This window comes from Gopherus flavomarginatus, chromosome 3, assembly GCF_025201925.1.
Source record: "Gopherus flavomarginatus isolate rGopFla2 chromosome 3, rGopFla2.mat.asm, whole genome shotgun sequence".
Classification (NCBI taxonomy): Eukaryota; Metazoa; Chordata; order Testudines; family Testudinidae; genus Gopherus; species Gopherus flavomarginatus.
This window is the reverse complement of record NC_066619.1, coordinates 72161627-72178198: the sequence shown is the minus strand read 5'-3', so window position 1 is coordinate 72178198 and position 16572 is coordinate 72161627. Positions and strand designations below refer to the sequence as shown.

Here is a 16572-nt window from a genome sequence, read left to right as displayed (position 1 = left end):
AGTTGGCTCCCATTATTATGCACCATTCTAACTTATTGGTGCCAGGGTTCCTGAAACTAAGTGCCTGAGGTGAATTGTTCACACAAGCATGTCAATTTAATTCCCACCATTCTTATAAAATGACTTCACTGAGTATCTTGCATCCACAGTCACTGCACTTGTTCTAGTGTCAAAAGTAATTTATTTATATCTTGAATTCTGCATATTTATGGCCTGCAGAATTCAGAGACAAAAGTAGGTCACAAAAAAGATTAGATCAGGCATGCTATAGCAATATGCATTCTCCAACTGTCCAGTGCCCCTAACATCAGAAACTCAACAATTAAGCACTGAAGTTACAGCGTGTGCATCTTTTAAAAAGCAATATAAAGCTAAGATGTAATTGCTCTTGCATACTGTACCTACATATGCCTGAATATTAAGCAAACTTACACAATTCCTAATTAATTCCTTGTCTTTACACCAAGGATATGCAGGTTGCACAGATTTTTACAAACTCATGAAATTATTCTGTGTGTCATGTCTACATAAAACTAGATGTGGAAGTGGTAGGGCACTGAGAAGGATGAAGTAGTAACTTTACAATATATAGTGTATTTCAATTGAGGATCTATCAAATTTGCTTGTAGTACCCAATGTCAGCATGGAGTTAGCCACTCACTCAGCCAGGCATGCATTCTTTTGTCACTATTAAAGACATCAGGAAGAGGAAAAGTACAGTAGTCAAGATTCTAGTGAGCTGTAGGACTTCTCAATTCTGTTCCATTTTTAAATGCTTATAAAATTTAGAACAATGACATTAAAAAAGGGGGTAATATTTTCAGCAAGGCTAGTGCCTGAGATTCTCCAAAGCTGTATATAATACAAATCACATAGGAGTGATATGTTAAGTGAAATCCTGGCCCCATTGAAGTTTTGCCATTTACTTCAATGGGGCCAGGATTTCACCCATGATCTGGCCCCACTGAAGTGTTGCAGTCCTTCACAGAATGGGGAGGTGGGTGAGGCTAAAAGAAAAGAGGTAGGAGCTGGAGATATTAAGTGAGAAGCTGTCCCAAGTGCTGCATCAAATAATGAACTAAATTGGAAGTGGACAATGTCATTAAATTGAGTATTTGGGAAAATCTTGCGTGTAAAGGAGAAAAATGCTTGTGTAGATCTAGGCGCAGTTGGGTGAGAGTGATTTGAAATGAGCAGAAGCTTGAAATTTATACAAAAAACGGGAAGATAATGCAGACATTGACTGAAGATGGGAGATACAGTCAAAGCAGCAGGCAAGTGTTGTCATTATAGAAATGTAAAGTGACAGGACAAACTCTGCAGTACAGAATATGCATTGTTGGTAGGTACGCAACAATAAATGATATCTTTTACTCTATGTTGCTAATTGCCTTTTAAAATGTTGACTGCTTACAGACTGGTGTTGTGGAGATTGTAGTATAAAGTAAATTTCACAGAGTAAATTTCACTTGTGTAGCAGGGTAACAAGGTCCATGAACTAAAAATCCCACTCAGGTCCTATTTTGAGGGCTTGGATAGGGACTTAAGTATTGTATAGACTATTTCTGCTTGCCATCTGCACAAAGGTGAATTTAGTTCAGAACTGAGGTACTTCAGTGATGAGAATTACAGAAATGTCTTACATAGAAAATGTGCGTGAATGCAGGAGGTAAGATACCCTGTGTATCCCTGCATACGCTCCACCCAGATGCATAAAGCACTTACATCTGCATGCAATACAACTTTAGTAGGGACATTGAGCCATATACCTCCACTATGTCCCACTCAAAACACTATATGCATCAGCCTCCCAAATAGAGTAAGCATCTATTTCACCTCCACAGACTCTCCTCCAATTCTCCCCATGTTGACAAGCCAGTTACACAAAACTCTTGTCTCTTATTTTACACATACACATTTTACGCCAAAGCCGTCCCATACCCTCCCCACTTCTGCAATTCAGGAAACTGTCTTTACACATCTCACTTTTTTGTCACACAACAGAAAACCTTCCACTGTCCACCAGTACAATGTAGCCCTAAAATTAATCTCTGTACCACATCTCCTTCCCATAAATAAGCCTAGGAATAGCCCTAGAATTTTCAAATTTTACTTAGCGGGGATGGAGCGCTAATAACTGATGACATAAAAAAACCTGAGGTATTTAATGCCTGTTTTGCTTCAGTGTTCTCTAAAAGTTAATTGTGAACTGATACGCAACACAATATTAATAACACGGGAGAAGGAATGCAGGCCAAAGCAGGGAAAGAACAGGGTAAAGACTATTTAGATACATTAGATGTATTTAAGTTGGTGGGGCCTGATTAAATTCATCCTATGGTACTTAAGGAAATAGCTGGAACAATTTCAGAACTGTTATAAATTATCTTTGAGAACTGTTAAGAGGACAGGTGAGGTCCCACAACACTGGAGAAAGGGAAACAGTACCTATCTTTAAAGAGGGGATTAAAAAGAACCCAGGGAATTATAGACCAGGCATCTTAACTTCAATACCTGGAAAAATACTGGAACAAATTATTGAATAATCAGGTTGTAAGCACCTGGAGGACAGCTGTTATAAGGAATAGCCAACATGGATTTGTCAAGAACAAATCATGGCAAACGAACCTAATTTCCTTCTTCAACAGGCTTACTAGCCTAGTGGATAGAAGGAAAGCAGTAGATGTGATATATATTGATTTTAGTAAGACTTCTGACACAGTCCCACATGACATTCTCATAAGCAAACTAGAGAAATGTGGTCTAGATGAAAATACTATAAGGGGGAGGGCACAACTGGTTGCAGAACTGTAGTTAGAGTGTAGTTCTATTGTTCTCTGTCAAACTGGGAGGGCATATCTAATGGTGTACTGCAGGTGTCAGTCTTGGGTCCAGAATTATTCAATATTTTCATTAATGACTTGGATAATGGAGTGGAGAGTATGCTTATAAAATTTTCAGAGGACACCACACTCACAGGGGTTACAAGCACTTTGGAGGGCAGGATTAGAATTCAAAACCACCTTGACAAATTGGAGAATTGGTCTGAATCCAACAAGACAAAATTCAGTAAAGACAAGTGCAAAGTAATTCACTTAAGCAGCAAAAATCAAACACACAACTACAAAACGGTAAATAAATATCTAGTACTGCTGAAAGGGATCTCTGCGGGTTATAGTGGATCACAAATTGAATACAAGTCAACAATGTGATTCAACTATGAAAAAGGATATCATCATTCTAGGGTGTATTAGCAGGAGTGCAATATGGAGGACATAGGAGATAATTGTCCCGTTCTGTTTAGCACTGGTGAGGCCCCAGCTGGAGTACTGTGTCCAATTTTGTGTGCCACACTTTAGGAAAGATGGGGACAAATTGGAGATAGTCCAGAGGAGAGGTACAAAAATAATACTAGGTTTAGAAAACCTGACCTATGAGGAAAGATTTAAAAAACTGGGCAAGTTTAGTCTTGAGAAAAGAAGACTGAGGGAGGACCTGCCAGTAGAACAAGAAGTACTGGGCTTAATCCACAGCAAAGGAGATTTAAGGTAGCTATTAGGAAAAAACTTTCTAACTGTAGAGGTAGTTAAGCTCTGGAACAGGGTTCCAAGGGAAGTTGTGGAATCCCCATCATTGGAAATTTTAAAACCTGGTTGGACAAACACCTGTCAGGGATGGTCTAGATTTACTTGGTCCTGTCACAACATCAATTCAGTTATCCTCTGGCATCTCCTAAGTGCCTCATCAGCAACTGCCTTTGCAATTAAATGATAATACTGACAAAGGAGACAGACACCTGAACCTAAGTAAATGCTAGAAAAGAAAAAAGTTCTGCTCTGACAATGTGCAATCAAAAGAAATTTTATATAATACTGTTTTATATAATAACTTTTGCATAGCAAGACTAAATCCAGAATTAGAATGTTAAACAAAATACACTCAAATATTGTTGAAGGAAGGATACATTACGGAGGTAGGACATCAACAAGAATGAGTCTAAAGCAGAAGCAAAACATGAAAACCGAAGGAGAGGTTGTTGTGGATGGAGCTTATTAAAGAAAACATTTTTGGATGGAAAAATGTTCTCTGAAGTTGAAACTTGTCTGTGTGCAGAGAGCCAGCATAAAGCTTATGCAGCACATAAATCCCATTAAAAATCTCAAAATAGGGTTTGAGAGTTGCTTGGTGTATAAATATTGTGCTGGTCCTCTGCATAGGAGCCAATTTCACAGGCTCTCGCTGGGTCTTCCTGGGATCCTTATAGCAATCCCACAGCCACAAGTAAAAGGATTCTTTGTCAAGCAGGGAACAGTTCCCCCGAATGCTGCAGAGGCATAAGTACCTACATTCAGCATGGTTTGGAAATTATAACAGACCAAACTAGATCTCTGCAAATCTGTTTGAGAGGAGATTACCCATCATCTTCTATAAGGTGGCAGCACATCGTGTGGACTGAACCTGGACAGGGCAGGGTTGACTTTAGGAAACATGGACATCAGCAATACACATTTATATTCACCTAGACAGTTTGTTCTTAAGAGCATCGTGACCTTTTTCGGGACTTCACAATAAACAGATGAACTGTGCGCTTGCGTTTAATTAACTCACAAGAGTTAAAGGCTGCAAGTGAAAATCCTGACACAATCACCTAGAATCATGGGTGGCCAATCTCAGCCTGAGAAGGAGCCAGAATTTTACCAATGTACATTGCCAAAGAGACATAGTAATATATCAGCAGCCTCCCATCAGCTCCCCCACCCTGCTCCCAGCACTCCCACCCACCGGCAGCTGTTTCGTGGTGTGCAGGAGGCTCGGAGGGGGGGAGGAGCGAGGGCACTGCAGGCTCAGGGGTGGCAGTGGGAAGGGGTGGACTGGGGACAGGGCCCGTGGCAGAGCCAGAGGTTGAATAGTGAGCCCCTTTCCCCCCACCCCCCAGCACACTGGAAAATTGGCGCCTTTAGCTCCTGCACCGGAGAAGGTGCCTATAAAAGGAGCCGCATATTAACTTCTGAAGAGCCTCATGTGACTCCGGAGCCACAGGTTGGCCATCCCTGACTTAGAATCAACAAAATCACCAATTAAGGCAACCTAAATACCAACTGCCGCATTACACATGCACTCTCAGACTCTTCAAAACCATAACCCCCTTGTACTTCTAACATACAACAAATCACAGTATACACACAAATTCCTCTATCTCCCACTCAGATCTCAACCTAAACTTCGACTATAGCTAAATTAACAATCTTTATAGATGTGTTTAAAGTCTGTAATATGTTATTACTACTTGAGAAAGTATGAAGTTGGAGTGGAATTGTATGTTTCAATGATGCAGAGAAATTTGGTGTGAGCATTGTGATGGGTTATATTGTGGCGGTATAAAGGAGTTGGTGGCAGTGATGAGGCATCTGAGCACATTTGGGTAGTTTGGTATCAAAAAGATCCCAACCACCTTTCAGCTTACAGGAAGGCATTAAACTTGAAATTGGCTGACAATTCTCCACTGCTCCATAACTTCATTCAGAATACACAACTCACCGTGAACATAGTCATACAGTTGGCAGATAAGTGGATGGAATCTTGCAAGGCATCACACATATAACAATACATGAAACCAGCTACAGAAGGAGTCTCTCCTTGGGAATTTTAGATGTGGTCTCCTGGTAGGATTAAAGAACTTAAGACTGTTCAATCAAAGCCCTGGCTGAGAACAAACAGTAGATGGTGGCATCAAGTAACAAGATATGCTATCAGATGATCTTTCACCATCAGAATGTCCATCCAGTGGGTAATATTGTCTTCACTAGGGAAGGAATTTTTTCTCTGAAAAATTGGCTACAAACAAATTAACTCAGGATACACAAACTAGACTCTCTTTAGTAGCAGGATAGAGGGAACTTTTACTATGTTTTTTTCTTTATAAATGTGAGGCTTTGCCAATAGGATAGGACCCTCCACCTCAGCTCTGACCACAACAAAGGCTTTTGCAAGCAGGACTGGAAGAAATAAAAAAGGAAGGGAAACATCTATACCATAAATTGGATTCTTAGTATTAGTTCTGCCAACTTGATTTTTGGACTGCTGCTTACCTCTAGAAGACCTACCAGTTGAGGATGACTGTGCAGAAACTGAATTTTTTTTGTTGCCTCAAAGTCTATGGCAGATAGGTATGAAACATCAGGTTAAGCAAAGATGCATGGAGACACCAGCCAATAAAGTCTCAACTCAAGAGGCATATGTTCATTATCCTTTTGGTTGTCTCCATTTTCCTTTCTCTCATCTGGGAAAAACTAGATAGGAAAATTCTAAATGAGTAAGAAGGGACTCAGCGGTCAATTTAGCAGACAAAATATTCTGCAGTTTCATGGCCCACATGTGATAAGCAAACATTCATTAATTTGTGGACTAAGTTTGTTCTCCCTTCTATGCAGTTTATAAGATCCATACGCAAAGGTGACAAATTCTCAAATCCCATTCACTGCACAAGTTTGGCTATGAAGTTTAATTTTCCAACATCACCTGCGCACGTCTTAAATTCTGGCAACGTGGGTTCCATTTAAAATCTCTAGTAAGCTAGTGGAATGGCTCAGCAGAAATAACACAACAGTAATGAACAAGAGAAAACCTACAGCAACATAAATCAAAACAGGTTACCATTAAGTAAAACATACATAACAATAAAATTCCCCAGTCTGGGGTTTGTCTAGCATCTGGATGTGCTTCCCACAGCCTGATTTCTGAATTTTTTTTTCTCTCCAGCTGAGCTGTACAAGGGAAGTGAAGCTAGAGTAAACCCCTTGAAACCAGAATGTATGCTTGAATCCTTCCTGGGTCCATGGATAATGGATGCTGAACATAGTGTATATTTAGATATACACACATTTAATGTTAATTAGTTTCCTGATATGGATGAGATTTAATTTAACAGGAATCAGACACTGGGCTAGTGTAGACTGAACATCCTGTGCTATTGTGGTATGCCTTCATATAGCTTCCTTGATTAGAAGACTCTGACACAAAAATTGCATCCTTGATATGAAATGTGGTCTTGCAGCTAAAATACTAGACTGGGAATTCTGGGTTTTATTCTAAGACTTCCTGTGTGACTTGAGCAAGTCATTTAGCTTCTCCTTGTATCTTCATTTCTATATCTGAAAAATTAGAATAATACTTATCTCACAGAGGCATTGTGAAAACTAGTATTTTGAGACCTCACATTTAGCATATTATTGAAATTTAGGGAATTATTTATTATTACATCCACCAACACTTCTACATAAATGATTTCTCTAGGAATGTTACAGCAAACAAAAGGGATGGGAGAGAAAGTACAAAATAGCAAATTAAAACATTCTCTCCTTCATAGAGGGCTTTTGGAGTCTGCTTCAGTGTAGCCCAGATTGACTTTAATGGGAATGCTTTGTCTGCAGTGGCTCATATGTTTTGAAAAGGTACAGGCCATAAATATGCAAAATTGAAGATAAAAATAGATTAATTTCAACAGTAGATCAAGTGCAATGGCTATGAATGCCATATAGTCAGTACAACTCTCTCATACACAGTTAAACTGACATGTTTGTATGAGTGCCTCACCCCAAGGCACTTGATGTCAGGAGATCCTGAATCCTGATACCAGTAGTTAGATTGATGATTTTGTAATAACAAAAACCAGCTAAGTTTCAAAAAAGCTGAGTTGCTACTCCTGGTTTGATCAATTGTGCATAAACATGTCAATATATTTGTGCAGAGGCACTTAACTATTATTTTATCAGAGGGTTTCCTTCAGAAACAGTGCAATAAGCATCTCTACTTTAAACCAAAGCTCATTTGACTTCAAAAGGCTTCAGGCACTGAATATCATAGTTCAGGACCAAATCTGATTTTTTACCAAGAGACTGAAGATTTAATATCTTAGAGCTTATTCCCTCTGCCTCTTAATTTTTTCAAATAAATTCAAAATGTATGGAAGTTTGAAATCAGAATAAAAAGTTGTCAGACTCCCAATTTCATACTTTCCCAATTTAAAAAAAACAATATAGAAATAACTATACTTTTTTTTTTAAATCTTTTTTTTTTTTTTTAAATACACAATATTGCTGGCTATGCAGTTGTGAAACAACTACACTTCTTGGCTTCTAGATATACTCTGCCTTTAGCCTTTTTACACACCTGAGATTCATGAAAGTCTGTCAACTGCAAATAGAGTACAGAAGACCTAGGGCCTGATCCTGCAACCCTTACATGCATTTTAACAAACCATATATCAATGGAGGATAGAAGCCAGAGAACATGAGGTATGTCTAAGACGTGCTGGATCAGGCTTTAAGTCTAAGTGCATTATACAACATATTTTAAGGTGACATCTCAAAATGAAATACTGATTTCTTCAGCAGTACAAAAGTAACACACAACAAGATTTACATACAGTAATAATTTATTCTGAAATGTTCATTTTAGTTTCTGTTGAGACATCACCCACGTCTCATTAATAAAAGAGCAGCCATCTCACCTCAAATACCAGAATATACAACAAGTTACAGCATAGCAAAAATTCTACCTACTTTCAGATAAAATCTAGTTCAGGTAAAATAATTCTGTTCAAGGTTTTACAGTTACACAGATTTCCTTTTTTGCAGAACACAAAGAAAGTGTAAATTGTTACACCATAGCTATCTATGCACATTATGTGACCACAGAAATGTTAATCATTACTTCAGAAAATGAACCATCATTTCCATTCATGCAGAAAAGCAGGCTGGGAAAGCTTGTTCAGCAGAAACCATATTACTGTGAATTTCACAGCCACATGATTAATTATAGGGTTAGATGGATTCACAAATACCAAAACTGAGTATATTTTTTGCATAAATAATACCAAATTTTCCCTGATGTAGTTTAGTCAGTTTGTAATCTAGAAATGATTGAAACAGCAATATAGTTGCATCATCTCTATCTGTAAGTGTTCATTATTTCAAGACAAGCAATATTTAAAGGATCATGGGATGGGATGCTAATTAAATACATGTAAAACATACTGTACAAATATACTTGCTTGTAGCGATTTTATTCCAAACTATCAATCAGGTATCCCTCCAAAATATTACCAGTGAAGACAAAGTATACTATCAAATATGGCTTCCAGAACAAGGACCCTCTACAAGAATCAAACCTATTTACAAAAACAAACAAAAATCCCCAATCCCCAGTCTTTTAAAGTTTCATTTGAAACAAAATTTCTACATAGCACTTGTAAATAATACATCAGTTTTTTTAAATTTATTTAAACAGAAGTCACCAGGTAAGACCCAGAATGACGTTTAGGACTTTGAGTTCCACTAGAGTCTGTATTTTCAGTCTTTGAATCTCGTTTCTTTGTGCTGTTATTTACTGGTGTTGGTATCTGTGATGGCCGAGCAGAACTGTTGTCCGCACTGCTCTTTCGTGGACTTGGATTGTAGTTGAAAGGAGTCACTCTTGCTGCAACAGCTCCACTAGGTGAACTGTGTTTACTTGAGCTGCTGGAACTGAATGGTGTACGTTCATTAATAATGCTTTCATTGATCTCTGAGGCAGGAACAGGATTACTCAGCACAGGTTTTGTTTCAGTTGCCTTCTTATCTGGACTGTCTATCTGAATGAATGAATTCAGGCGATTTTCTAAACCCATCATGCGAACAGGACCATTTCCATTCCCTGCATTTTGTTTTCCTTGAATATCTTTAGAATCTTTACCATTCACATTCCCCTTCTCTAAAACACTGTCAATAACTGGGGGAGTATTTCCAGTAGGTGATCGTCCAGATCTAGGATTATTAATAGGGCAGTCCTCAATCCTCACCCACACATCCTCAGTCTTAGAGACAGCAGGTGCCATCTGGTAAATTAAAGATTTTGAATCACCACCATTTGTAGCATCTGAAGAGGAATTATGAGAAGGATTACTCATTATTTGAGGAATTTCATTTTCCTTTATCTTTCTCCAAGTCCCTTTTGCCGGTACTTGACTTTCTTTAGTTTGTATGTGTCCAGAAAAAGAACTTCCATGTTGCTTTTCATCTTCACTTTTTGCCTTTTCACTAGATTCCGAAGACGCAGACAGAATTGAAGAAGAGCTTCCAGTTCTACGCCAAGTACTAACACGAGGAAGCGATGAAGAGTGCTTACTGTGCTCACGCTTCCATGTTCCTGATCTATTGATTGGCAGTCTAGATGGACTCTCAGAATGAGAGCGAGTTATATCGTGACGTTTTGCTGGTCTCCCATCATTATATTCTACAGAAGGGTTAAGAGTAGGAGGTAATTTTCGCCAACCACTAGCCTGTACAGTTGAATGAGAAGATAAGGACATATCAGGAAGTGATGGACTTAAAACTGGGGTCTGTATTTGGGATCGGGTGGGAGAATCGGGTCTAGAAGGAGACAAAGATTCAAATGAAGCAGACTCTTCTAACTTCCTTCGTAGAGTTGGACTTGGAGCTTCTTTAATAAAAGTTGACTGGCGCACCAGAACTGGTCTCTCTGATCTGTCAGATTCACTTCCACTGGATTTTGTGGATGACATTCTAGATAGTTCAACCTTTTTGTTTGAGCCACTACTATTAAGAATTTGGTTCAAACCTTTTGAGGCAGATTCACTTCTGGGAATACCACTGGCACTTTTGGGTAACCCTGTTTGTTTTGCAAGATTGTGCTGGCTCATCTGTCTGCCTGGTGATGTGTATGACATTCGTCCTGAACCCGACGACTTAGTTGAAGCTGTACTAGGAGATGAAGTCCTTGGCAGCTGAGATAGTTTGTTAGGAGGGCTTATACCATTTCTGCCTGGGGAAATTGAGCTTCGACCTGGAGACTGAAGAGGTCTGCTTAATGGCTGCTGTTGAGGTCTAGAAGGAGTGGAATCTCTAGATCCTGACCTAGAAGGTCCTTTACTTGACCCACCCTGTTGAGATGGCTGCCTGGTTATAGGACTTGGCTCTGATTTCACTGATGATTTGCCTCCTCTCGGGGAACTAGTGGAACTCTGGCCTTCATTGGGACTTTTGGAGGCTGTGTTCTTGAGAGAGGGCCCTTTTTTTGAAACTGGACTTGTACTGGAAGAGCTATTTCGAACTCCTGGAATGTGAATCATTGTCCTACCTCGTGAGATTGAAGGCATATTTGTTTGCTGGGGCTGCTTCAACTGGCTTGAAACTTCTGAATTAGAGCGAACTTTTCCTGTAATCATACTTTTATACACTTTCTTTCCTCCTTTGATTCCTTTATTTTCTGACTCTACTTTTTTAGTTTCCAATGTACTTTTCTCCCCTGGCTTGATAATTCTTGGACCTTTATTACCAATAAAGGGTTTTTCTTCTTGGTCTGGAGTAAGATGAAATGGTGACCCTAAAGAAATTCCAGATTTTAGTGAAAGAATGGAATCAGAGTCTGATGAAGCTTGTCTAGACAGTGAAGCAGCTGCAGCTTGGTGTAAGCTGCTAACTATAGAATTTGCACCTTCTTGAATAGCTTTCCAATCAAAGTTCTCTGAATCAGGTGAGAAACCATGCTCTGAATCAGGCCTCTGTATATCTCTCAAATCTAGTGTCAGGTCTTCTGCCAATATACCACCCATGTTTCTGGAACTATTCTTTTCACTTTCACTCTTGACTCTTGAGGGCTTTTTCTTTTTAGGCATGGCAGAACTAATGCATTCCTGCAAAAGGTCATCTTCTGAGTCAATACTAAGAGAACTAAGAGAACTGTTTCTAGAAAAACACACAGGTGTATCTTCAACATGAAATGATTTGGGTGCATAACCAGAAGCCTGTGGTCTATTTGATTCTATCTGTGAATCAGGAGGTTCAGTTCGTTTTGTAGGTTCACCTTCTTTGTTGTTGTTGTTTTCTTGATCAATATCACTGAGAGAACTCAAAGATGAATTGCGAGAAAAACAAACAGGGGTATTTTCGATAGCAAAATTCTGCATTTTCTCATCTGTAGCTGCACCTCTGTCCGGGATATCTTTGGATGGTTGTGGGAAAGGGGTTTGCTTCTGCATCGAAGTTTTAGGATGACTTCTGCCTGTTGGATGTTTTTGACCTTGTGTCCTACTAGCTGGCTGCTGATTTGAAGTCTGTTCTGTATCAGTGCAAGCTTTGGTTTCTGTTTCCTTAGTTTCTTTTCCTTTTCTTAATTCAGCCTTCTCCCTAGAAAGGTCAACATCATCATCATCAAAGTCTAGTGAACTTAGTGAGTCATTCCGTGAAAAACAATAAGGAGTCCCCTCAATAGGTGTGTAATGATGAGGAGAATCAAATGCAAAGCTTCCTCTTACACGTTCCTCATTATTTGGAAGTTTATCATTAAAGTCTCTTGAGTTATTTTTGAAGTTCTGTTTCTTTGTATCTTTGTTGTCTGAATAGGTTCTTTCATTACTAAAATTACTTTTTGGCTCTGTGTGTTTTCTTAAGCGTGCTCTGTACTCATTACTTTGGGGCATAGGCTTTACTGGAGATGTTAGCTTCTTTTTCTCACCTTCTGGTTGATTTTTACCACTTACAGATGAAGATGCTGATGCCTGTTGAATCTGATCCATTATCTTTTTTACCCTGAAAGGCTTGTGGCTTTTTCCTTTTGGCATAGCAGAGTTAATGCACTCTGCAAGAATGTCACCTTCTTCTGTTTTGTCATCATCCAATCCTGAGGTAGACACAGTTGAGTCTTTCCCTCTTTGAGCATCATCTGTACTTCTACCTTCGGTAGGAATGGTATCTCTCTTTTCAAATTCACCTGATTCTGCTTTTGTACCCACATTCTCCACGTTGGCCAACTCATTTGGTGGTGATTCTATTGTGAGGTCACTCAGAGATGTAGCTGTTGAAAAATTTATTGGTGTACCTTCAACACAATACACACGTGGCATATCATCTCCAGGTGTAAAACTAACATGCTTTTGAGACTGCAATCTATTTTGTGAAGGGAGGAGTTTGTATACTGGCAAATGGCTTGGCTTCCTGGCTACAGGAGGAGGTATTTTTGAAGCTGTTGTTTGAGAAAGCTTTTTGGATTTGCGTGAAGATTTTGTTGGCATAGCAGAAATAATACATTCTTCTAATATTTCAATATCATCATCATCATCAGAATCATCTAGTATATCCTTTTCTGTTTCAGTAGGCTTCTCTGCTTTCTTCTCTTGGTTATCCTTTGTATCTTCTGGCTGTTCAGATTCTGTTTCATTTCCATGGTCATTTTCATGAACAGGAGGCATTATTCTTAACTCTACGTCTTTCTGTATAAATGGTTCATCAAGACTCAGAGCACTTAGGCTGGAGGAACAAGAAAATCCATCTGGTGTACTTTCTGTAGCAAAATGTAACAATGTATCAGCATCTGGCAATACCTGAACTCTTTGAACAGCTGCATTTACAGCAGCTTGTCTAGAACCAGACTCTCTCTTTTCAGCAATAGATACTTTACCTTTAGCTGTTTCTCTCTTTACTGGAACTGCTTGAGCAGGAGGTGGGGTTTTACTTCTACTTGGCGGCATTGTTTGTCCAGGGCTATCCGGAAGATCACTGGGGCTTATAATACCACTTACCATGCCACTGCAAGGCTCACTTTGAACAGAGCTAGCAATGGAACGGCTTTCAAAACTATCCAAGGAACTTACAGAAGTACATCTGCTAAACATGAGTGGAGTCTCCTGTACGTAATGTTCTGGTGGACTTTTAGGAGTCTGAGCACCGCTTTTTGAAGGAGACTTGGCACCTGAAGAAAATTCAACAGCTTTATGTCTAGATGAATCAGAAGGAGATAAACTGGAAGCCTGAAGTCTATTGGATTTTGTTCTAATATGTTGTGATGTTGATGGGACTTCACTAACTGCACCTTCAGTTGACAGAGTCACACTATTGTCTTTCAGTTCTGCTATCTGCAGAGTGTTACTGGCATCTGTTACACGTGTGGCTTGATCACGCCCTATTTCATCTTCAGCCGAGGACAAAGATGACAAAGAGCTACATCTTGAAAAACATATTGGTGTATCTTCCACACAATATGTCTGTATAGTTTCCTGGTTGATGGAGGGAGTCTTACAGGAGGCAGGCTTCTGAGCATGCCCTCCTCTCTGTGCAGCACTTGGATGAAGTTGATTCTGTCTCTTTGAGCTGGCTGAAGGGGCTGATGTGTTCCCACTACTTGATGAGATGTGGTCAGTTTTAGTGCTTTGTACTGATGAACTCTTTGAAAAAGAAAAAGATGGCTTCTGAGAAGAGGGAGGAACTTCTGTTGAGTATTTCAGACTATAATCAATAGGTTGATCTACATGGTGCTCCTCTTCATTGTACTTTATACTGTAATTAGTCGGTCTGTCTTCTTCATCTTCATGTTGTTCCTCCTCAGAGTAACGCTCACTGTAGTTGGTTGGCTTATCATCATCATAATCATCAACCTGGCACAAGGACTGGTTTACTTTCTGATTCATTCCATGAGTAGTGCCTGCTCTGTTTTGTTCTGAACTGTTGGATCCTCTTGATCTGAAAGGATCTTGCTGGCCAAAAGGTGACTGGTATTTCATGTGATTATCATCACCACCTTCAGTATATCCAGAATAGGTCGTACTTTGACTTCTTGACTGCCTTTGTTCATTTTGTTTAATTTCATCTTCTATTATATGTTTAGGTCTTGCCCATCTTTCATTCTGTGAGGGGCTTTGCCTTCCAGAATTCAACTGTTCATCTGAATATTTAAGACTGTAATTGATTGGAGTGTCCAATTCTCCATCATTGTCATCCATATGATTTGCGCTATGTATCTTGTGAGCTAAATCAGCTGGATATTGTCCATAACTGCAAAATTTACTTTCATCATCTTCAGAGTAAGACTCAATGGAAGGTTTCATTTGACCTCTTTTACCATAGCCATCACTACTGCTGACGCTATTTAAACTGTCATTTGAAGCTCTCTTATATTCCATTTTTGCATAAGGCACAGGACATGCCCTGTTTGAATTCTCAGATTTAGGAAAGTTATAAGTGTTCGAATGGGCATGGGCAGTGGATGTTCTTCTTAATGCATTCCTGTCTTCTGTCAAACAGTGCATTTCAGCTGTGGATCCGGAACTTCTGTCTTCTTGTGGAATATGCATATTCGTTACTTCTTCCATTACTTTGGCAATCTGAGCTGCAGCAGTAGAGATCTGCATTCCTATTCGCTTAGAGGCGTTCCCAGCATTTTCTGTAGCTGGGAGATAGCTGCCTAATCCCATTGTTCTCTCTCTATCCACACTTCTGTCCTTTTCAGATCGAGTGTTTTCTATATTTCCTCTACTGGATGAAGAGGAGCCAGGCAACACTGTAGTATTTAAATATGGCGAAAGTACAGTCACGTTACTTGTATTAAAACTCTCGGCCCTGCAAATTCCATCATCATGTCTACTAGAATCCAAAACATATTCGCTATACAAATTTTGCTTATGTCTCTGCTTATTACGGTGAGATGTTTTGGGGCTCAAATTATCAATGTTGTCAAAAGTCTCAGACAAATGCTGAGCATCTAACTCTGCTTCCAGTGCCTTTTGCTTTCTAACATGAAGAGAGGGTAAGCTTGAACCTGGAGACATAATATTGGTATCCTTATACTTTGCAGGCCTATTTGCCATCAGGTTCCTTAAAGCTGCAGCACTGCCCATAGCTATCATTTTGTGCTTTGAATGAATGAGGTTTTTGAGCATGCTAACTGCTCCCATATCCCACAAGGCTTCCTGGTCCTTTGCATTTCGTGCAGAGAGGTTCCACAGGGTCCCACATGCATTACTGACTATTGTCAAGCTGTGTGACTTCAAATGCTGTAACAATGTTTGTAAGCAGCTGTTCTCTCTCAAGATTTGCCTGGAATTAAGAAGTTGAAAGAAAAAAAAATCAGTAAGTGGCATTTCAACAAGACAAAGAAAAACCTATCAAGGCTGTAGCCAAATTTTGTCCTTAATCAAGATAATAATATGATTTCTGCAGCACAAAAGTGTGTTACTTTTCCTAAACTACAGTCTGAATATCAAGCAATTTCTATTGCCATTATCACTTCATTTCCTCCCCCCCTGACCTTCCTCTATGTCAACAGTCCTTTCCCAGGGGTTTCCTCTGGCTGACCAGATGGATGAAAACCTATCTTTGCAGGAGATGCTAACATTACTATTCAGCATTTAACAAGCAAAACTGATACTGCCAGAGGTGAAAGTAACTTAAAGGACTTACCAGTATGCAGGGAGGCTGGGGTCCTGGGCAAGGTGGGTGGGAGTGGCTCTGGGCCCCCGGAAGAGGTGGGGCGGGGGCCAGACTCGCCCAGCCAGCCCTTCAGTGCTGCCCGGCCGATGCCGCCCAGGGCTCTGGTGGCAATTTAAAGGCCCGGGGCTCCGGCTGCTGCCGCAGTATGGCATACCGGTAAGAAAGTGTCTGCCGGTACACAGCCAACTGTACTGGCAGAGCCACTGATGTGGTGATGGGGAGGGGCAAAAAGGGCAGCTGCCCTGGGGCCCGGTGATTTAAAGGCCCAGGGCTCGCTGGGGCTGCTGCCCCTTTTCCCCCCTCCCCTCAGCAG

The 16572-nt window shown here is 39.9% G+C and overlaps 1 protein-coding gene across 6 annotated transcripts in view; it reads right to left on the bottom strand.

Moving 5' to 3' along the window:
- Positions 1-8416: 8416 nt before the first annotated feature.
- APC (APC regulator of WNT signaling pathway) overlaps positions 8417-16572 on the bottom strand; it is a 193452-nt gene continuing 185296 nt past the window's right edge. For all 6 annotated transcript variants that reach the window (XM_050945539.1, XM_050945544.1, XM_050945540.1 and 3 more), the window contains one exon: positions 8417-15866. In XM_050945539.1, the coding sequence (XP_050801496.1) occupies positions 9281-15866 (6586 nt within the window). In that variant the 3' untranslated portion in view covers positions 8417-9280. The remainder of the gene's footprint in view (positions 15867-16572) is intronic.